The 22,156-nt window shown below is 43.7% G+C and overlaps 1 protein-coding gene and 1 non-coding gene across 4 annotated transcripts in view; one reads left to right on the top strand and one right to left on the bottom strand.

Annotated features, from left to right (window-relative positions):
* Positions 1-12,940: 12,940 nt before the first annotated feature.
* On the top strand, positions 12,941-13,047 carry LOC117680040 (U6 spliceosomal RNA). Its single transcript, XR_004595513.1, has one exon. It is a non-coding gene; the product is annotated as a U6 spliceosomal RNA (small nuclear RNA).
* Positions 13,048-16,929: 3,882 nt separating this feature from the next.
* The window catches only part of PMAIP1 (phorbol-12-myristate-13-acetate-induced protein 1), a 7,072-nt gene continuing 1,845 nt past the window's right edge, over positions 16,930-22,156 (bottom strand). For 2 of the 3 annotated variants that reach the window (XR_015732068.1, XM_087885622.1), the window contains exon 2: positions 16,930-19,300. Coding sequence is in view for 1 of the 3 variants with exons in the window: in XM_087885622.1 (XP_087741748.1) it covers positions 19,194-19,300 (107 nt within the window). In the remaining 2 variants the exon portion in view is untranslated. Of the gene's footprint in view, positions 19,301-21,506 lie in introns of all 3 variants that reach the window. The other variant, XR_015732069.1, reaches the window with a different exon arrangement.

The following is a 22,156-nucleotide window of genomic DNA, read 5'->3' as shown; positions in this document are numbered from 1 at the left end:
GAGTGTTGATAATTAAGTATTAACAATTCTGCTAATTGATTATGTGCCATCAATTAGTTTTCGACTCCTAGCTATCATACAAATAAATTATCTCTACGATAATCTGTCCCTAACTTGGTCCTTCAGGTCGTACAACAGTGGAATTCATCTAATAATTCTTTGTTAACACTAAGTACTTGTTAACTTTTTCTTTACATTTTCTTGTTCTTTGGAGAGGGCTGTGTTTTGTTATTTCACATTGCAGCATTATTTGGGGTTTTCTGTGTATTGGTTATTTCTCTAAACAGTATATTTAAGATTTCAGGGCATGCATATTATTTATGTGCAAGTTCACAGAGATCTCATTTCGGAAGGCTGGACAATAGAAGGGGTGGGGGGGAACCAGCAATTGTGCAATATTTTCTCAGTATTTTACAGTACTTTACAAGCCCTGGAAGGTGGCAATTTTATGATTTTGTGCAGCCCCAAATTGGCATACATCCGTTCACTAACTGAGATGCACTTTGGTTTTTGACACAGCTTTCTTTGAGGGTGGGGTGAATCACAACAGCTTCTGATACATTTACAAAACTAGATGTATTCCTGTTAGCTAACCACAGATTATGAAAACATAAGAGGTTATGCAGATGATTACAACACAGCATTAGAACCTCTAGTAGGTGAGAGAGATTGCTGGGTTTAGATAGCAACGCAATTTCACCTCTCTCACCCTAACTTCGGGCCTAGGCAAACTGCAGGAAGCAGAGCTCATAACAGAAAACCTATTTGTTGCCTGTTTCGATTTCCAGTTCTTTTTCTGTGCTATTGTGTCATTCATTGCTGTGGCCACAGTGCAAAGCTCCCATTCAACCACAATTCTGCTCATGTGGCCTCTGAGTCAGTTCTATGGCTCACAAGAATAACTGCATTCGGTTTTGGTCGCCACGATGTAAAAAAGATGTGGAGACTCTAGAAAGAGTGCAGAGAAGAGCAACCAAGATGATTAGGGGACTGGAGGCTAAAACGTATGAAGACCGGTTGCAGGAACTGGGTATGTCTAGTTTAATGAAACGAAGGACTAGGGTGACATGATAGCAATGTTCTAATATCTCAGGAGTTGCCACAAAGAAGAGGGAGTCAAGCTATTCTCCAGAGCACCTGAGGGCAGGACAAGAAGCAATGGATGGAAACTAATCAAGGAGAGAAGCAACCTAGAACTAAGGAGAATTTTCTTGACAGTTAGAACAATGAATCAGTGGAACAACTTGCCTCCAGAAGTTGTGAATGCTCCAACACCGGAAGTTTTTAAGAAGAGATTGGATAACCATTTGTCCGAAGTAGTGTAGGATTTCCTGCCTAAGCAGGGGGTTGGACTAGAAGACCTCCAAGGTCCCTTCCAATTCTGTTATTCTAATTCTACCTAGGAAAGAGTCAGAGCTACAGGGCACATACGTCAGCCCCCCTCCTCCCCCAGTACATCTGGTCCTCAACTTGTGTAGTGAGCATTCGTACAGCATTGAAAAAATGACTTACGACCATTTTCACACTTAATGACCATTGAAGTATCGCCATGGTCACATGATCAAAAATTCGGCCGCTTGGCACCTGGCATGGATTTATGCTGATTGCAGTGACTCCGGGTCACGCGATTCCCTTTTTGCGACCTTCCGGCAAGCAAAGTCAATGGGAAAGCCGGATTCACTTAACAACTGTGTTATTAATTTACAACTGTAAGTGATTCACTTAATAACCGAGGCAAGAAAGGCTGGAAAATGAAGCAAAACTCACTTAACGACCATCTTGCTTAGCGACAAAAATTTCGGACTCGGTTGTGGTTGTAAGTCACAGGGCTACCTATATACCAGACAGATCAGAAATGGGCTTCACGTACTGTAGCAACCGGTTCGCCCAGCACCGAAAATGTGAGCGCGTGCGGCATCACAAAACACAGCAATTCACTTGCGCGTGCCATCCGCACATGTGTGCGATGTCAAACAACACAGCAATTCACGCATGCTGTCCGCACAGGCGTGCAGCATCAAAAACACAGCAACATAGGACGGGATTGCGCCCGGGTGGGTGGGCGCGTTGGGCCCACCTGCAGGTTACCACTACCGGTTCGCCTGAACCAGTTCGAACCGGCTGAATACCATCTCTGGACTAGATGAACTAATTCTACTTTATTGTCAGGCTACGTTAACAGAATCCTACAAGTAGGAAAAGTATGATTTTTCTACCACAGTTTTAACAGTTTGATCTATTAGGACAGTTCCCTAAGGTCCCTAGTCTACTCTTGACCAGAGGTTTTCAACCTCCAGGCTGTGGCCTACTTCCAGGCCGTAGCCCATTCTGAACTAGGCCGTGCGAGTGGCGGACGAGCACACATGCAAAAGCTCCATTTATTCAAGCGGTGGTTGCTTGTGCAAGTGTACACGCCTGCTACTCACACAGAACCATCCCATCTTTCCCCTCTCACCACTGGGCTGCCAAGCCAGAAAGGTTGGGGACCACTGCTCTAGAGCAGGTGTCTCCAACCTTAGCAACTTTAAGACTTGTGGACTTCAACTCCCAGCTTTGCTGGCTGAGGAATTCTGGGAATTGAAGTCCACAAGTCTTAAAGTTGCCAAGGTTGGAGACACCTGCTCTAGACTACTCTGGGTTGCATGCAGCCCTGCTTCAGAGAATGCTCTTTCACGGTCTCTGCCGCCTTGCAAAAACGGTGCAAACACACATCCCATTCTCATTTTAAGAGGCTCCAGAGGCCACTTGAAAGCATGGGCCTCCCTCCCAAATTTCAGAGGGTCTGGAGGCCATGTGAGAACGCACACCATTCTCGCATGGCCTCCATAGCCTCAGAAAATCACACAGGAATGAGGTGTGTTTTTGGGAATAGTTGCAGAGGTGGGTTTCGGCAGGTTCTGACCAGTTCTGGAGAACCGGTAGCGGAAATTTTGAGTAGTTCGGAGAACCGGTAGTAAAAATTCTGACTGGCCCTGCCCACATCTATTCTCTGCCTCCCGAGTCCCAGCTGATCGGGAGGAAATGGGGATTTTGCAGTAACCTACCCCTGGAATGGGGTGGGAATGGAGATTTTACAGTATCCTTCCCCTGCCACGCCCACCAAGCCACGCCACGCCCACCAAGTCACACCCACAGAATCAGTAGTAAAAAATTTTGAAACCCATCACTGAATAGTTGGTGTCTGGCTGCCTTCCTTCACCGAAGGGTCAAAGACTAAAGCCAGCACTTCAGGGAACTTGCTCATTCCCTATCCATGTCAGCCAGTGTCTTCTTTCTTCCCTGTCTCCACAAGACAGCTATGATCCCTGGGGATCCCCAAAATCAGTTAGGATATCGGTGTTCTCCTGGAGACCCAGAATCCACACCGTCTCGCCTGATGCTGGCCACGCCCTCTCCTGCTGGTCACGCAGTCTCTCTAGGTCCGCCATCATTGCCATCATCCAATAAATTAGCCTCAACATTGCAAGTGAGGTACCTGTGGCACTCTTCAGGTGTTGCAGAACAATTCCTAGAGGTCTGAACCAGCCCTGCCAGTCTCAAGCAATATTACGGAGCTGAGCATTTGCAAGGTGGAGGTTGTGAGCATCTGAGCCAGGGGTGAAATTCAACCGGTTCTATCCAACTTGGACAAACTGGTAGCGGCGGCTGTGGGAGGCTCTGCCCACCCGCGCGGACGTCATGATGTCACTTTTTTGCGATGATTTTAAGCCTCTGCGCATGCACAGAAGACTTTACGCATGCGCTGACAAGGGCGCGCGCACATTTGCGAACTGATAGGGAAGATAAATGAAATTCACCCCTGATCTGAGCATTTGCAAGATGATGGTTGTAATGGTGTGATCAGTGCCCTGCACCTTTTAAAGTCCGTTGCATGTGTGCCACATATAAAAAAATAAGAGGCATGGCTTTAATTACCCAGTTATGTTTAAATTTAAATTTACTGACAAAGAAATAAAGGGAGACTAGTATAGTTATTTCACGCTGCCCGGTTATGGGTACCATTTTGACTTTTTTGACCACTTGCCCCTGTGCAGGAGCTGTAGTTCAGCACCCCTGGAAGGCAGATCTGAATAGCAGATTGCTGAAAATTCCACCTTTCATTCCAGTCTATAAAAGCAAGATGGATTACAGTTAGAACAAATAAAGATGGAATCCCAAGACAAGTGAGTTAATTGCCGGCAGAAAATAATGCCTTACCCTTTCCTTATCTCTATCTGCTTGGCCTTTGATATAAGTATCTCACCGCTTGGAGAAAAGAGCCTTAGTATTTGATCCTAACATAATGAAACAGCCTTGAAAGCTGCAATCTGGGACTTTTTATCTGGAACTGAGCCGGAGGGCCTTCCTTCTGGATAGACACCCATAAGACTCACTGCTATTAGCGAGATTATTTTAAGCGTTACAAGCACAGGTGAACCACTTGTTTTAAAATAGAATTTAAAGCAAGGGACAGGTCACCAGTATTAATAGCCTTGCAGGCTTTGCCTCCAGGTGAAAGAATATAGGTAGACCTCAACTTACAACAGTTCGTTTAAAGTTACAACGGCATTGAAAAACGTGACAGTTACAACCTTTGCGGCATCCCCATGATCATGTGATCAAAATTCAAGTGCTGGTTCGCATTTATGACCGTTGCTGCATCCAGGGATCACGTGATTCCCTTTTGCGACCTTCTGACAGCAAAGTCAATGGGCAAGCCAGATTTGCTTAACAACCGGGTTACTAACTTATCCACTGCAGGGATTCATATAACAACTGGATCAAGAAAGGTCGTAAAATAGGGCAAAACTCACATAACAAATGCCTCACTTAACAGCAGGGCTCAATTGTGGTCGTAAGTCGAGGACTACCTGTACTAGTGGAAATTTCATTCAGAAATTCAAAATTTAGCTCTATTAACCTAGGCAGCCAGAGGAAAAAAAAATGACTGTTTTTTGATCAGCTGTTTGCCACTATTGTCTGAGACATTATTTTTCTCCTCCTGGAGAAACACACAGGTAGTTCTCGACTTACAACAGTTCATTTAGTGACCATTCAAAGCAGGGGTGGGTTCTACTTACCTTTACTACTGGTTCGCAGCGGGGCTGCGCACTCTTCTGTGCAAGCACAGAAGCGTTTTGATGACGTCGGGGTCAGTGGACGGAGCCTCCCGTCGGTTTTACTACCGGTTCTATAGAACCGGTGCGAACCGGGGGGCAACCCACCTCTGGTTCAAAGTTACATCGGCACTGAAAAAATTGGCTTACAATAGTTTTTCACACTTACAACCACTGCAGCATTCCAATAGTCAGGAGATCGAAGTTTGGATGCATGGCAACTGGCTCAAATTTATGATGGTTACAGAGTCCCGGGATCAGGTGATTCCCCTTTGGCAGCCTTCTGGCAAGCAAAGTTAATGGGGAAGCCCGATTCATTAACAACCGTGATACTAATTTAACAACTGCAGTGATTCACTTAACAACTGTGGCAAAAAAAAAAAGAAACATTGTAAAATGGGGCAAAATTCATTTAACAGATGTTTCACTTAGCAACAGAAATGTTGGGCTCAATTGTGGTTGTAAATTGAGGATTACCTGTATCCAGTGGTGGGTTTCAAATTTTTCTACTATCGGTTCTGTGGGTGTGACTTGGTGGGCGTGGCATGGCTTGGTGGGCATGGCTTGGTGGGCGTGGCAGGGGAAGGATACTGTAAAATCTCCATTCCTACCCCATTCCAGGGGAAAGGATACTGCAAAATCCCCATTTCCTCCCAATCAGCTGGGACTCGGGAGGCAGAGAATAGATGTGGGTGGGGCCAGTCAGAATTTTTACTACCGGTTCTCTGAACTACTCAAAATTTCCACTACTGGTTCTCCAGAACTGGTCAGAACTGCTGAAACCCACCTCTGCCTGTATCCCACACTGGGAACAAAGCGTTGATTAGGAATCTGTAGAAAGCATAGAAGGTGTGTATGTGCAGATGGCTCCATTATCTCTGCAAACCTTCAAGACCATGAAAGATTGCCAAGATGAGCACCCAGTGTCCTAAGACACCTAAGAACATCCAGTGTCCTTAAGGGACCACCCAAAAGTACCAAGGACGTGCTTACCAGTAGCTATTTGAGCTATTTCTGCTTCTTCTTATCTTATCTATCGTGTGCCAGCCTTCCTGGATGACTTCTGTATCTACCGTTTGCCAGCTTTGCTGGGTGGACTACTTGTTGCTCGGGGCTTCCTTTCTGTAAAAGGGTCTGTCTTTATTCAGCTGAACAAATGCGTTAAGCTTAAAGGCAACTTCTGATATTCTGTCTATATTTTAACCAAGTCACACTTCAGAAACTGCAATAACAACAGGACAGATACAGGCAGTGGTGGGACTTGAATAACTTAACCACCGGTTCTCTAGCTGAGTAGGCATGGCCTGTTGGTCAGGTGACTGGGTGGGTGATGTCACTCATCACACCCAGCCTCAAAGGCACAGGTAGGATTCAGCCGGTTGGGGCTAATCCCACCACTGGCTGGCCCCTCCCCTGCCCATTTTTCGGCCTGTTTGTTGGGCCATGTTTAGCTGTTTTTGGACTGTTTTCAGCCAATTTTTGGACCATATTTGGCTGTTTTCAGGCTGTTTTTTGGGCTGTTTTCAGGCCATTTTTGAACCTTTTTGGGCTGTTTTCAGGCTGTTTTTTGGGACATTTTCAGGCTGTTTTCAGGCCATTTTCAGACCCTTTTTTCCGGCCGTTTTTGGCCACAACCACCTGTGAAAACGTCCTTGGTTCCCACAGGAAAACTTTTATGTTTCGGCTACAAAACCCCACCTTAAGGTTCACTTCAGGGTTGACAGTTGGAAGGGACCTTGGAGGTCTTCTAGTCCAACCCCCTGCTCAGGCAGGAAACCCTACACCTCTTCAGACAAGTGGTTATCCAACCTCTTCTTAAAAACTTCCAGTGTTGGAGCATTCACAACTTCTGAAGGCAAGTGCTTCCACTTATTAATTGTTCTAACTGTCAGGAAATTTCTCCTTAGTTCTAGGTTGCTTCTCTCCTTGATTAGTTTCCACCCATTGCTTCTTGTCCTGCCCTCAGGTGCTTTGGAGAATAGCTTGACTCCCTCTTCTTTGTGGCAGCCCCTGAGATATTGGAACACTGCTATCATATCTCCCCTAGTTCTTCTTCTCATTAAACCATCAGCAGTGTCTGCATGGATAGTTGTGAAAGTCGAGTGCAATCAAATACAACAGTGCAAAGATTGGGCTGCTTTTTATCTGGTTGTGGACCTTCCTTCTGATCTTTGTGGCTCCCATTTTGATTTTTTTAAAAACCATATCCGGAAATGCCCTTGCAGTTGAATAAAAATTAAATAAAAGTCATTCTAAACTTTTTGGAAGGTGCTGTGTTGAGAGAAGGCTGATGTAGGTTGATGAGGGATCCTTCATTCATTCCACACCGGGGGGGTGAAATGTAAAATGTGTTACTACCAGTTCTGTGGACGTGGCTTGGTGGTGGTGGGTAATGTGACTGGGTGGGCGTGGCCAACTTTTCTTTTTTTAACTTTTCAAAACATTTTTTCTAATGCTTTGAAAAGCCTCTGCCGATTAGGCAACTCAGCTGGGATCATCGGAGAGGCTTTTTAATAAATGCCTCTCTGCCAATCAGGCAGCTCAGCTGGGATCGTCAGAGACTTTTCAAAGTATTTTTTTTTTACCATCTCTTCGGCCAAGAGGTTGCAGAAAAAAATGCTTTGAAAAGCCTCTGACGATCCCAGCTGAGCCACACAATCATCAGAGGCTTTTTTTTTTAACTTTTAAAAGCATTTTTTGGTCGGAAGAGGTTGTAGAAAAAATGCTTTTAAAAGTTAAAAAAAAAAGCCTCTGATGATTGTGCAACTCAGCTGAGCATGGTGGGGGGGGGGGTGCAGGGATTTTTGCTACCTGTTCTCCAAACCACCCACCGCCATCGCTACCAAATCGGGCGATCCGGTCCAAACCGGGAGCATTTCACCCCTGTTCTACACACTAAGAGAGCCAGTAAGGATGTCTGCAGGATATGATAAGAAAAAATCAGGAAGGTGGTTGTGATGTTACCATCAAAGTTCTACATGGATTTGATGTGCATCACACACATACAAGATGCATAAAAACAAAATGGAGCTTCGGTTGCACCAACGTCTTGACTTTTGATCATAGACACCGCTGACAGCGAGGCTTTTTCCCCTGCTGGGGCTCTGCTGACTAAAACGGCTGAGAATTGCACTCTGGGTGAAGCTGAGCGGAGAGGAAAAACCGGTATTGCAAGCAGTCATATCTCTGGCCCAGGTGAAAGTCTTCTCTCCTGAATTAGCTAGGATGATGTGTCATTATTCTCCATCTTCTTTTGCTACTTTGATATTGTTTTTAGACATGCGGTACAGAGACCTTTGGGAAAATCATTTTTTTAAATATCTCCGGGGCTACAAATAGCCTTTCTTTCTCTTTCTTTCTTTCTTTCTTTCTTTCTTTCTTTCTTTCTTTCTTTCTTTCTTTCTTTCTTTCTTTCTTTCTTTCTTTCTTTCTCTCCCTCTCTCCCTCTCTCCCTCTCTCCCTCTCCCTCTTTCTTTTTTCCCCTTCCTTTCTTCCTTCTTATTTTTCTTTCATTCTCTCTCTCTCTCTTTCTTTCTTTCTCTCTCTCTTTCTTTGTTTCTTTCTTTCTTTTTATCCTTCCCTCCTTCCTTCCTTTCTCTTCTTCTTTCTTTCTTTCTTCCTTCCTTTCTTCCTTCCTTCCTTCCTTTCTTTCTTTCTTTCTTTCTTTCTTTCTTCCTCTTCCTCTTTCTTTCTTTCTTCCCTCTTTCTTCCCCTTCCTTCCTTCCTTTCTTTTTTCTTTCTTCCCTCTTTCTTCCCCCCCCTCTCTCTCTCCCTCTCTCTCTCTCCCTTTCTTTAATAGCATGCAAAGATAACCATAATTACCCCCCAGGAAAAAACCCTAAGTGTTTCAAATGTTTGCTGTGTGGTTTTTCTGCAACTTAGGAGGACACAATAAAACAGGATGATGCAAGGGGGCCTTACAAATGCTGCAATCCTCTCTTCTTCCTCTTTTTTTTCTAGAAAAAAAAGGGCCCTAGAAAAAAGTTAATCAGCCCAGATTCTCAGATTACAATGTACATTTTCCATTCCTCCTGGGGGGAAAAAACACAGATATTTTCTTCCTGCTTACTTCGCCCTCCCCTCCCTCAGAATATTAGAACCAGCAAGGTGCCTCACTTAGTGGCCTCTCTCCCACAACAAAGCAAGAGGGTGTAACATTTTACATTAAAGAGACATTAGAGGCTAAACAAATTTTTATGGATGAGGAAGGTAGGATTCTAATGGTGGAGATAACAATAACTATAAATAAATGCTTTTAGTGGCAATATATGCACCAAATAACAACCAAGAAGATTTCTGGTAAATTGCAGAAGAAAATAATAGAATTGGAGTATGAAAATATATGCATTGTAGGTGACTTTAATGAAATTGTGGATGCAGATTTGGATTATAAGACTAGAAAAATAAACAAAAAAATTAGAAAAACGATCCCAAAAACCTTTTTCACAATGGTGGAAGAATTAGGTATCTAAGTTGCTTGGTGAGAAACGCACCCTGAGAAAAGTCAATATACATTTTACTCTTTACTCTTTACTTTAATAGACATATGTCTTGGTCCAGGATAGACATGATGTGGATATCAACCGAATTAATATCTAATATACAAGATATAAATATTGAAACAAATACCTGGGCAGATCATAACCCGATAGAAGCTATATGGAAGGAACAAAAGAAGAAAGTAAGATGGACAATGAATCAAACAATTTTAAAAGACAAAGAATTTATACAATCCATGGAAAGAGAGTTGGACTTTTTCTTTAAAGAGAATAGAAAAGAAGAAACTTCATTACAGAATGTATGGGACACAGCAAAAGTGTGGTCTAACCAACTAAAATTAGAGGACTAACTATAACGTATGTGGGAAAGAGGAATAAAAAAAAGAGACAAGCTCGAAAGAAACTAGGAGTATAAGAAGTTAGAGACAGTATTACAAAAAAAGAATGTAAAAAATCAGATGGACTTAATAAAGTATAAACTGAATTTAATAGATAAAGAAGAACTACTGTGTTTCCCTGAAAATAAGATCTCCCTGGATAATAAGCCCTCCCCCTGAAAATAAACCCTCTCCAAAAATAAGCCCTCCCCCAAAATAAGCCCTCCCCGAAAATATTTCACCACATGTGCAGCCAGTCCTCTGGTTAGGGTTAGGGAAACAGAGCTGGAAATCAGGTAAGACAGCAAGAGGATCCCCGTCTTGCTCCATGAACCCCAAAATAATAAGACCTCCCCGAAAATAAGGCCAAGTACTTATTTCCGGGTTCAAAAAATATAAGACAGGGTCTTATTTTTGGGGAAACATGGTAGCACAAAAAATTAGAAGCTTTAAACAAAATTTCTTTGAAAACACAAACAAACCAGGAAGATGGTTGGCATACAGACTGAAAAAGGAGAAGGAAAAGGAACTTTAACAGTAATAGAGTTGGAAGGAACCTTGGAGGTCATCTAGTCCAACTCCCTGCTCACACAGGAGACCTATACTAGGGATTCGAACTGCCGAACTGCCGACTTTTCTGATCAACAAGCTCAGCATCTTAGCCACTGAGCCACCTAGCCAGAATTCCCAAGTCAGAATGGCTGGTTTAGGAATACTTCAAAAGTTGAAGTCCACATGTCATAAAAGGGCCATAGTTCCATACCCCTGCTCTCAGGGGTGGGTTCTAAATTTTTTTACTACCGGTTCTGTGGGTGTGGCTTATTTTGTGGGTGTGGCTTGATGGTCATGTGACAATTATTTAGGATTTAGCAGAGGTACGGGTCTACCAGGCTTTTTACTGCTTGCAGAGCTGTACCGATCTACTCAATTATTTTTGCAGGCACCGGTCTACTCATTTGTTTTTGGAGGCACCGGTCTACTCAATTATTTTTGCAGGCACCGGTCTACCCATTTATTTTTGCAGGCACCGGTCTACTCATTTGTTTTTGGAGGCACCGGTCTACCAGCACACTGCCTTTTAACACTGATCAGCTGTAGGGCAGCCCTTTGAAGTCCCGCGGCAAGAGTTTAAACAGTTTTTTTTCTTCTAGCCGATCAGCTGGGACTCAGGAGGCAGCAATAGATTGGGGGTGGGGCCAAATAAAAGGTAAGAATAATGCGGGTGGGTTGGGGTGGGGCAGAACCGGTTCGGTGACGTCATATTGTCACCGCTACCGGCTCGGGGGAACTGGGCTGAACCGGGAGGAACTCACCACTGCCTGCTCTACATTGTGCTATTTCAACACATTAACTCCACACATTCTATCTCAGCAGATGAGGAATATGGGCCGCAGACACAGAAATGAGACACAAAAATGAGACACAGATTCTCAAGCCCTGCCTGAGGGCACCTGCCGATGGACTCTGCCATGCCAAGCTTAAAAGTGAACTAGCAGGTTATGCACTGAGTCATATCTAAGGCACGGGAGCTCACAGTTGTGAGAAGCATGACGCGATGTGGCTATTAAAGCAACAGGGAATATTTATACCCGTTTCCGAGGGAGGCGTGGCTAGCTGAAGGGTCATCTCCATGTTAATTCCTGTTTATTCAGTGATGGGAGGGAGGAGGGAGGGAGGGAGGGAGAAGTGTCTCAGAAAAACAGCTGCTCCTGAATGACTTGGGGAGGGGGGGGCATTCCCCAGGTGCAAACAGACTGACCAGCGTGCCAGAGCAGGAAGCGAAAATAGCCTGAATTGGTTGCAGTTTGAACCGATACCACAGAAAACAGGAAACTCCAGAGTATAATAGCTGTCCCAACAGGTCAATGAACTCCTTTGAAAACAATGGCAGGTAGATTAAGGAAGGACCATCCCACCGTTTCTTCTGACCAGACAATAACAAGGGCTTGGCCCTTTAGAGAGGGGGAGGGGCATCAACAGGGCATGCCATTAGAATATAAAATGAGACCAAACCCAACTCGCTTCTAGCACTGATGATATTACCTAGTTTGGTAATGAAATGTCTACAAGGAAACAACCGAGCTCAGAGAGCACCAGGAATCCCACAGTTCAACCCTAAACTACAAATATTCTCTTCTAAGGGGCATTGCATTTGAAGGACAAATAAATGAAAGAGAACCTAGTAAGGTTGACACCTGAAGGTCCCAGCTCCAGCACAGGTGAAGATTCTCAGTGAGGCAAGTCCTGGTGCCAGCGTTCCAGAAAACCCCCGATTCCCAGTAAAGTCGGGGGTTTTCTGGAACGCTGACACCAGGACTTGCCCCACTGAGAATCTCCACCTGTGCTGGAGCTGGGACCTTCAGGTGTCAACCTTACTAGGTAGGCCAGACAAGAAACATTACCAGATAAGCTCAGTCTACTCATTTGTAAAGCTACATTAACAAAATCCTGCAAGCCTGAAAGTACAACTCTCCCACAGTCTCCTATACAGCCTGAGAAACTAGGGAGGGTCTCTTCTGTGCCTTCCCCCTCCCCACCCACTATGCAGCTGCAGGCTATGCTGTCTCTTATCTGATTGTTCCCTAGGCAGCCACCATTCGCCCAGTCTCCCGAGGTCTTTCCCACATGCCATTACATAAGGCTGCTTGGCCAGGCAGGAACCCCCAACTTGAGTGAAGGGGATTGTGAGAATAGATTCTGGATGCTCTGACAAAAGGGTAACCCAGTGTCTCATGCATTTGAAAAACAGTTGCCAAGAGGAATATGATCACTGCTTGATACGATCCAGGGGTGGGTTCTACTTACCTTTACTACCAGTTCGCAATGGGATCGTGCGTGCGGATCGCTGATGACAACATCTGGGATGGTGGGTGGGGCCTCCCACCGGTTTTACTACCGGTTCTTGCGAACCGATCCGAACTGGGGGCAACCCACCACTGATACGACCAATATAATTCCCGAGGAGCCTGTGCTCGCTTCGGCAGCACATATACTGAAATTGGAATGATACAGAGAAGATTAGCATGGCCCCTGCGCAAGGATGACACGCAAATTCGTGAAGCGTTCCATATTTTTTAAAAAAATAGAAATATATATATATATATATATATATATATATATATATATATATATATATATATATATATATATAAATTCCTGAGGAGCCTGCTGTTCTGAATAATCCAGTGGTTAAGAAACTGAGCTTGTCAGTTGGAAAACTGACAGGCAGGTTTGAGACTAGAGCGCTGCACGGTGCTCCCGTTATTTCCCCCAGCTCCTGCCAATCTAGCAGTTCGAAAGCATGCAAATGTGAGTAGATAAACAGGTACCTCTTCAGTGGGAAGGTAATAGCATTCCGTGTTTTGCTACACACTCTACACTGCAGAGTGATGTCATGCTGCCCACTTGACCACAGAAATATCTTCAGGCTGAGCTGGCTCAAAGTCCTTGAAGCGGCGATGAATAAAGGTAAAGGTTTGCCCTGCACATGCGTGCAAGTTATTTCCGGATCTAGGGGGTGGTGCTCATCTCCGTTTCAAAGCCGAGGAGCCAGTGCTGTCTGAAGACGTCTCCGTGGTCATGTGGCCGGCATGACTAAATGCCAAAGGTGCACGGAACGCTGTTACTTTCCCACCAAAGGTGGTCCCTGTTTTTCTACTTGCATTTTTTATGTGCTTTCGAACTGCTAGGTTGGCAGAAACTGGGACAAGTAACGGGAGCTCACCCAGTTATGCGGCACTAAGGATTCTATGTTAGGAGAATAAAATCCATGTGGACTTCTTTACCCCTTAACTTCAGCTCTGAGGATCTTCCCTACTGTCCCCGCCAGGTGTTTGTGTCAAAACGTCAAGATGGTTGCTCCAACCATGTGACCCCCCCATCCCTTTTTGACACATGCCGTGTCCCGATGGGCATGAAAGAGTGTGGAAGAGGTTGTGTTGGTGAGGAGGATAGTGAGAGAAAGTACTGGAAGGGGAAAGCTGGGCACTGCAGGGTGGCATGGACAGAACTGGGCATCCGAGGGACTCCCTGAAAGATGTCTGGGCCAGGGGACCCTTCAGCTCTCGCTCTCTCTCTGCCACTGAGCTGCTTCCTTCGTTTGGATTTTGGACTTCAGCCGCAAGAGTCACTTGTTGTTTGGATGGCAGGGAACCGGGAAATGCCCAGCAGTCAGGAGGTGTCAGATGTGACTCATCTCCCTGAATTTGAATCTGTTTCTCTGCTGCCAGCTTGCCTGGCACTCATAAAAGTGAGGAGGGGGAGAGGATTCAGGGGAAAATTGGAGCCATTTCACAAGCAAGCTGGGTTAATAGGAAATAGGTGTGGCAAAAAATTTCATCCTTTAAACCCAAAATGTTAAGAACTTCTGTTGGAGAGCCAATACATTGGCCACTTCAGCTACTGAGGACCTGATGGGGATGTGAGCCTTTGAAATCTCTTCACAGGCCTCACTGGAAAGTTTTGTTTTTTTAAAAAAACTCATGTTTAAATGGAGGTCGGCCTTTCCCTGCAATAACAAGGACAACGTTTGCAATCTTTTGCAAACAACTAGTAAGTTGATTTACAGCAGTTCATTGAGTAACTGAAGTTGGAAAAAAGTGACTTATGGCCGTTTTTCACACTTAACGACCATTGCAGCATCCCCATGGTCACGTAATCAAAATCCAGACACTTGGCAACTGGCATGTATTTATGACGGCTGCAGTGTCCCGGGGTCATATGATCAATGGGGAAGTCAGATTTATTTAACAACCGTGTTGCTAATTTAACAACCGCAGTGATTTACTTAACAACTGTGACAAGAAATGTCGTGAAGGGGCAAAATTCACTTAACGACGGCTTCACTTAGCAAAAATATGTTGGGCTCAATTGTGGTTATAAGGCGAGGATTACCTGAAGTTCTGCTGGGCAGCAGGGGAAGGGAGGGCCGAGGGATGCGTAGACTTCTCCTCAGTTCCCCCCAGAAGATTCAAAGCAGTGAGACAATGTCCGTCAGGTTGCTGTGGTTTGACCCACCCAGCCGGATAAAGGAGACTATTGCCCACAAAGTAGCTGATGGCGACTTCAAAGCAAGTTTGCAGAAGTTGCCTTACCTCCCCATCCCTTTGCTGAACTCCCTGACTCCCCTGCTCCTTCCTCTTCCTCTTGCCACCTCCAGGTGAAGCAGGACATCCGAAGAATTGAGGGCAGATCCCTCTCAAAAAGTTGCCTCAGATCGACATTTTTAACACGGCGGAGTAGGGGAAATGATTGCATCCAGATGAAGTAAGCACGATAGCCTGACCTGTTCATTCAACTTTGATTAGTTCAAATCTAGGCCTCTCCTATCTTTCACCACTATTTGTTCCAACATTGTCATTTAGGGAGAGGGGAGTGTAGTAATTCTATTGTGGCATACCCTCAGGTTCAAGGAAAAGCTGTTTCTGGAGTGATAAAAGTAATATACTACCCCCGCTTGCACCCCTTCCCTCTCCAGTCTTTGGCCGTCTGGGGCTGCTGTTATCTGTATCTGCAGAGGCTCTGTGTGTCATCCCTCAAACTCAGTTGACTACGTGAATACAGCCATGTAGTCTTCCTGGCAACCATCCTGAGAATGGTCTTCACAATTGGCAAAGCATGGTGACCCAAGTCTTTATGCAACCTTTCTGAAGAGATGCACCATGTCCGGGTGCGCACACAAAACAGCATCGTGGCTCTTGGTTGCCATCTTGTTGATTTTGATCCTCCCTCAAAAATAAAAAGTTTTATTTATTTGCTACCTCTTTAACTCACCTTCATTACATCATAAATAACTCAAGGTGGTTAACCTACCTAATATTCCTTTCTCCTCCTATTTTCTTCATAACAACAACCCTGTGAGGTGGGTTAGGCTGAGAAAGAGAGTGAATGGTTGCTTTCATGACTGAGGTGAAACTAGAACTCATGATCTCCTGGTTTATAAACTACCACCTTAACCACTACACCAGTGATGGCTAATCTTTTTGCCATCGTGTGCCAAAAGCAGGGGGGAGTGCGGGGGGTTGAGCACGCACGTGCCCACATCCATAATTCAATGTGCCCCTCCGTCCATGCATGCACGCACAACCTCCCGCGCTCCCACTGCTTTTGGCCTGGTCGGCCCAGTAGGCCTGTTTTTTGCCCTCCCCAGGTTCCAGAGGCTTTCTAGGAACCTGGAGACGGTGAAAACAGCCTTCCCCAACCCCCTGGAGGCCAGAAATGGCCCATTTCCCAATTTCCGGTGGGCCCGAAAGGCCCAAAAATCAGTGATTCGAGCTGCTATGGTAATGTTTGAAGAACAATTAAGCTCTTTGGGAACCAAACTGAACCTACCATGTTTCCCCGAAAATAAGACCCTGTTCTTATTTTTTGAACCCAGAAATAAGTGCTTGGCCTTTTCAGGGAGGTCTTATTATTTTGGGGCACGTGGAACAAGGTGGGGTTCCTCTTGCCGTCTTACCTGATTTCCCGCTCTGCGTTTAAATATTTTTAGGGAGGGCTTATTTTCAGGGGAAGGCTTATTTTAGCACATGCACTCAAAAGCCCGATTGGGATTATTATCAGGGGATGTCTTGTTTTTAGGGAAACAGGGTACACCTTCCAGATCTGCTGGAACATCAGTGGCATCTCAACATTTCCAGATTGCTCTGAATGGAAGAAGATTTGCCCCAAAAGCAAGTATCAGGTGTTGTCTTGTATTGAATACTTCTCCCTCACTTCCGATGGGAAACTGGCAGCTGGCTTTTACTTAAGAGGAGGCTTAAACCAGGCAAGATGCTAGCCATGTGGATGTGAACAAAGCCACCACCTTGACTTTTTTTGACAACTCAATCCCTGCAGATGTCCTACCAAGCAGAACTTTAAAAAAAAAAAAACCCTATATAATAAGAGTATAATATCAGCAATCACAGAAAGACAGGAGGCACGTTCAAATTCCATGGAAATTATATTCTGGAGCAATTTTTTTTTGAATAACAAATCAAGTTTATTAGCTTAACAGTCACCACACAGAAGGAATAATTTTTAAGACATAGACAAAAACAATGATTCTTACGGTAAGCTATGTATGACATTCGCAAGAAAGCTGGCATGGAAATGTAACCTTATGGATGTGCTCCTTAAATACTTCAAATGGGTTCTGTTGCTGTAAACACACCTTCACCAATGTGATGAACTCCAGTTATTAACGTCCAGGCCCAGATTTAACAGGTAGCACGACCACCGGTCAAAATTCTGGCATTAAAGTTCAATGTATTTGATGAGACAGATTGGATGCTGTAAACCAGAGGTCTTTAAACTTGGCAGCTTTAAGACTTATGGACTTCAACTCCCAGAATTCTCCAGCCAGCATGGCTGGCTAGAGAATTCTGGGAGTTGAAGTCCACAAGTCTTAAAGCTGCCAAGTTTGAAGACTTCTACTGTAAACTATGCTCCTGACCCTAACCCAAGCTTAGCAAAACAATATATTGTGCAATACTCCCATATAAAAACATGCAAAGAAAAAAAATGTTACCATCTCTCAGTCAGAACAAATGGCTTTGGCCCAGCTCTGACAGCCGCCATCTTGACTTTTTTTGACTCCCCTTGGGTGTTCTCAATAAAAAAAAATACAAGGCCTGTTTATTGAAGAACCATGGCCTTCAAATGAGACTTCACAATCCTGCAATCAAAATAATGCTAAGACGACAGGTGGGTTTTTTTTTTTAAAAAAAATGAGCCGTCGAAGAGATTTACAAAAAAGGAAGGCCAACTTTGAGATGATATATCCAACAATTCTAGTTATTTACATTTTTATTCAACCGATATTGGGTAATGATTAGGGAAAATAGCCTGATTTTGATATATGTTAGTGTAACCATGGTCAGACTACTAAGTTACTTATGAATGCAATTGAAATATATTTAGAGGTTATGTTAAGAATGTTGCAGAATAAATACTGAAATTGTTGAGCCCCAACTCCGGACATGTGATTGGAATTTAGCAAATCTGCTGAAAATCTTTGCGGTTGATTTCAGAATTAGCACTTGATCCTTGTAGTTATTCTTTTTGTGTGTGTGTGCAATTCAACTTCTTAAACAATAATTAGTGTATGAAAACAGATCCATATCAAGATGTGATCCATGGGAATTTCTAGACTGACTAGGACTCTGTAACTCTTGCATGTTTTTAAAGTGTTTGACATTTTTCATCCAGCTGACATACATTGAATAATTCATTTCCTTAGTGAAAAACCAACACATTGTTTCATCCTCAAAGTTGTCATCTTAATGTAACTTTTGATCTGCATTTTCTTTTCTAAAGCTTATATTATTTATATAGTTCTAAGCTAACACTGTTAGGAATCTATCACCTGTAATGTATAAACAGAACTCTATTTTCTTAACTCATAATTAAACATGTACCGGTTCATTCTGTAAAGCCAAGAATACTGTTACTTTCACGGAAGAACATTTGACAACCTGTTAAAATCTACTCTGATGCAGAATGTTTTGAACATTCATCCTGAATCTTTAGTCATGGTTAATAACCTGAAAACAAGTTCGCACAAAAATAAATATACCAAAAACGTCTTACCCATAGGGCATATATTGTAAAGTTGGTATTCTGGCTGTACCCAGCTTCACTCATAATTTAAGGGCATTGCAATATAATTAATTATAAAACCAATGAAGCTCTAACAAATTACATTCATTTCAACAAAACAAATTCATATGTAACACACATACTTCTCCTGGTTTTCTCCAGATAGGTTTCGAAACTCCAAAATAAGAACAGAAGAGCTGAGGAACTGATTTGTAGTTTTCAAGAAAATCAGAAGCCACACACAAAAACCATTTTCCCTATGCATGAAACTGCTTAATATCCAACACTGAATAGGATGTCAGTTCCGATGGCTCTTTTAGACTCCTTCATCTTCCAGGACCAATTCACCCTGTCAGTCAACTGTAACATCCAGTTTTCTCCTCTCTCAATAGCTCCATTTGCACTCACCCACAAACTTCCCGAAATGGTAGCTGAGAATATTACACAGGAGCTTTTGTGGTTGTTGATGGAAGCAACAAGCAAACAAAACCCTTTAAACATTTCATCTCTTCCACCTCAGGATGGTTCTCTTTCATAAATCCGAGTAGAAAAAGTTTGCATCTTCACAGACATTTTTTTTTCCTTCTTCCTTTCCTGTTGTTGTTTTTCAATTTCCTTTTCTCTTCTTCTTTAAGACTCTTTCAAGTTCCTGGGCAGAAGATTTTGGAAATCAGATTCAGGATTCTTTGTCGGAGATTCCATTTGTCCCCAATTTTGCGTAGCTGCAGAGCTATCACTGCAGAGCACTCTGTAAAATAGACAAGCACGTTATTGCCAATCGCATTGATGACGATGAAATGATTGTGTTTTTTGCAGCTAATGGACTCATCCCGACTAAGACTGCTCTGTCGTGCATTGACAGAATTCCTGTGGAGGTTCCCCAATTCAATTAAATGCAGGGGAAGAAATGGATGGCGAGAAGATTCCCTGAGTTAAATTAACACAGAGAGTCTTCAGGGCAGGTGTGAGCCTCGGATTCAGGTGATAGGGTCCTTCGACTTGAATGTGTGTATGAAAATGAATCATGGCTATGGCATGTTCCTGCTGAAAGCGCCTTCTAAAAAAGTTTGCACAGAAAACAATTGTCAACATGACACCCTTCACACCTCTTTGTGTTGGGAGTGGAGCTCTCTTTAACAAGAAAAAAGACGTTGAGGATCGACAGCAAATAGCACTGAAACATTCAAAGCAGTCATTATGCTAACACCAATTAGGGGCAGAACTGGGTTCTACCTGCAGAAGTTCCCATCCTTTATCCTAGCACCTCCTGTTCAAGAGATCAGATAGGAAGAAAGTTGGAAAGAGTCTATATAGAAGTCTCTCAGGAAGCTTCTGGCAGAGCAGACATCACCGAGTTGGGAACACTTTCTCCAAGGCAACTTCCTAATGTCCTTAAAATGCCGCAACTTTCCACAGAACATTCTCTTTACCTTCAGCGGAAGCTGCAGTCCTTTGTCTCTCCCCACCTTCCCCTCAACAAATAATAAAGCCTTTGCAAGCAGACGGAGAGCCCCTTCCCCTTATTCTCAACTGGCCAATGTAGACACAAGCCAATGCGGGGGAGGGGGAGGGAAACAACCTCCAAGAATAAAGTTCCGCAGAACATCAAGAGTCAATCATGGTGAACTCCAAGTTAGATTAACAGAGTTGGAAGGGACCTTGTAAACCCATCTAGCCCAGGGGTCTCCAACCTTGGCATCTTTAAGACTTGTGGACTTCAACTCCCACCCAGCTTTGCTGGCTGAAGAACTCTGGGAGTTGAAGCCCACAAGTCTTAAAGTTGCCAAGGTTGAAGACCCCTGATCTAGTCCAACCCAAGCAGGAGACTCTAGCCTACACAGTGGTGGGATTCAATTTTTTTAACAACCGGTTCTGTGGGTGTGGCTTATTTGGGTGGATGTGGCTTGATGGTCATGTGACTGGGTGGCCGTGGCTAGCTGATCATGTGACCAGGTGGCTGTGGCTATGTGTATAGGGACTACTCAGAGGGCTGAAAAAAGTCATTTCTGACCGGTCCTCACACTTATGACCATTCTCACATTTATGCCTGTTGCAGTATTCTTTAACAACCGTGTCACTCATTTCACAACTGCTTCTCTTCACCATGGTGACAAGATAGGGTGAAAAATGTAAAATGTGAGGATAGTCGTGTGAGGACTGGTCAAAAGTGCAAGGACTGGTCAAAAATAATTTTTTCAGCCCTCTGAGTAGTCCATATCCAGAGGGCTGAAAAAAGTGATTTCTGACAGTTCCTTGCACTTTTGACCGGTCCTCGCATTTATGACCAGTCATCATTTATGCCCATTGCAGCATTCTTAGCAACCGTGTCACTCATTTCACAACTGCGGTGCTTCATGTGACCGGGTGGCCGTGGCCAGGTGGTCATGTGGCATCCCTTCTTTGCCTTAATGACAGTTTGCTGCAATGGTCATAAGTGTGAAAAACAGTCATAAGTTACTTTTCCCAGTGCCATTGTAACTGTTGTAAATCAAGGATTACCTCTCTAAAAATACAAAAAGCTTCTTTGCTTGCAAAAAGCTGCCCTAAATACCAATTATTACATTAGAAATTCCTGCAAACTGGAGTTACAAATCAGGGAGGGTGCCAGAGTACCTTGAGGAATTAAAATAGTTAAAATGCAATGATAACTATCAACAGCCAAGTGAAACGCTTTAGCAGAGAGGTCATTTAAGCTCTCCAGAATGAAGCAAAGGAGCAAACAGAATATCTGTTGCTTGTTAAACCAATTACCAGAACAAATAGACACAGAACTAGTCAGATTTCTGAAGCTGCTTCTTTTCAGGAACAGAGATTAACATTTTTCCTTCCAAACACAGCTGAATAGGGAAAATTATCTCATCACTAAACACAGGATTAAATTTCACCAAGCACAGAATTAAACTTCACCAAAAAACAGTTTTAGACCAAAAGTCAGAAAGAGTATGTAAACTCACGTTTGAATGTCAATCTTTCTAGCTAGCCAAGAAGCCTTGCTGAATGTCACTCATCTTGGTTCCTTGTCATTAAAAGCTTCTGCTTGTTATTCAATTATTTCTTCAAAGTGCTGATCATTGCACCCTGGCTGGAAGAACTCCAACAGGGGAGTATTTCCTCCTAACAGCGGTGTAAAAAGCTTAAAACAACCCTTCCCCTTTAAGAAAGTCAAGCGAAAAAAAAAACCCTCCGAGAACCTCTGTAAGCGACAATAAGTCTAGGCACACTGCCGGAGAGGCAGTTTCTGTAAGCAGGGCAATAAAGATTAGGCTAGGAAACAATACCGAATGTTGTAATTCCTTACAGGATTAACCCTGTAAAGTGGAAAAACAAAACAAAAGGAGATTTCTTTTAACAACTGGTTCTCCGAACTGCTTAACTACTGGTTCTATCGAACCGGTGCGAATCGGTAGAATCCCACCACTGGGTCTACACCATTTTTGACAAATGGCGGTCCAATCTCTTCTTGAAAGCCTCCAGTGATGAAGCTCCCACAACCAAGTCTGCTTGTGATAGGAATTGGCATTTAAGACAACCGACTCAAAGCACACACAACAGCAGGTCAAATGTCCTACTACTACTGTATTGAAGTTGGTGCTTTTCCTGATTA

The sequence above is a fragment of the Pantherophis guttatus genome, chromosome 2 (assembly GCF_059756535.1).
Source record: "Pantherophis guttatus breed Tessera chromosome 2, ASM5975653v1, whole genome shotgun sequence".
NCBI classification, from domain to species: Eukaryota; Metazoa; Chordata; class Lepidosauria; order Squamata; family Colubridae; genus Pantherophis; species Pantherophis guttatus.
Note: the sequence above shows the minus strand (reverse complement) of the source record. Positions and strands in the feature narration are given on the sequence as shown.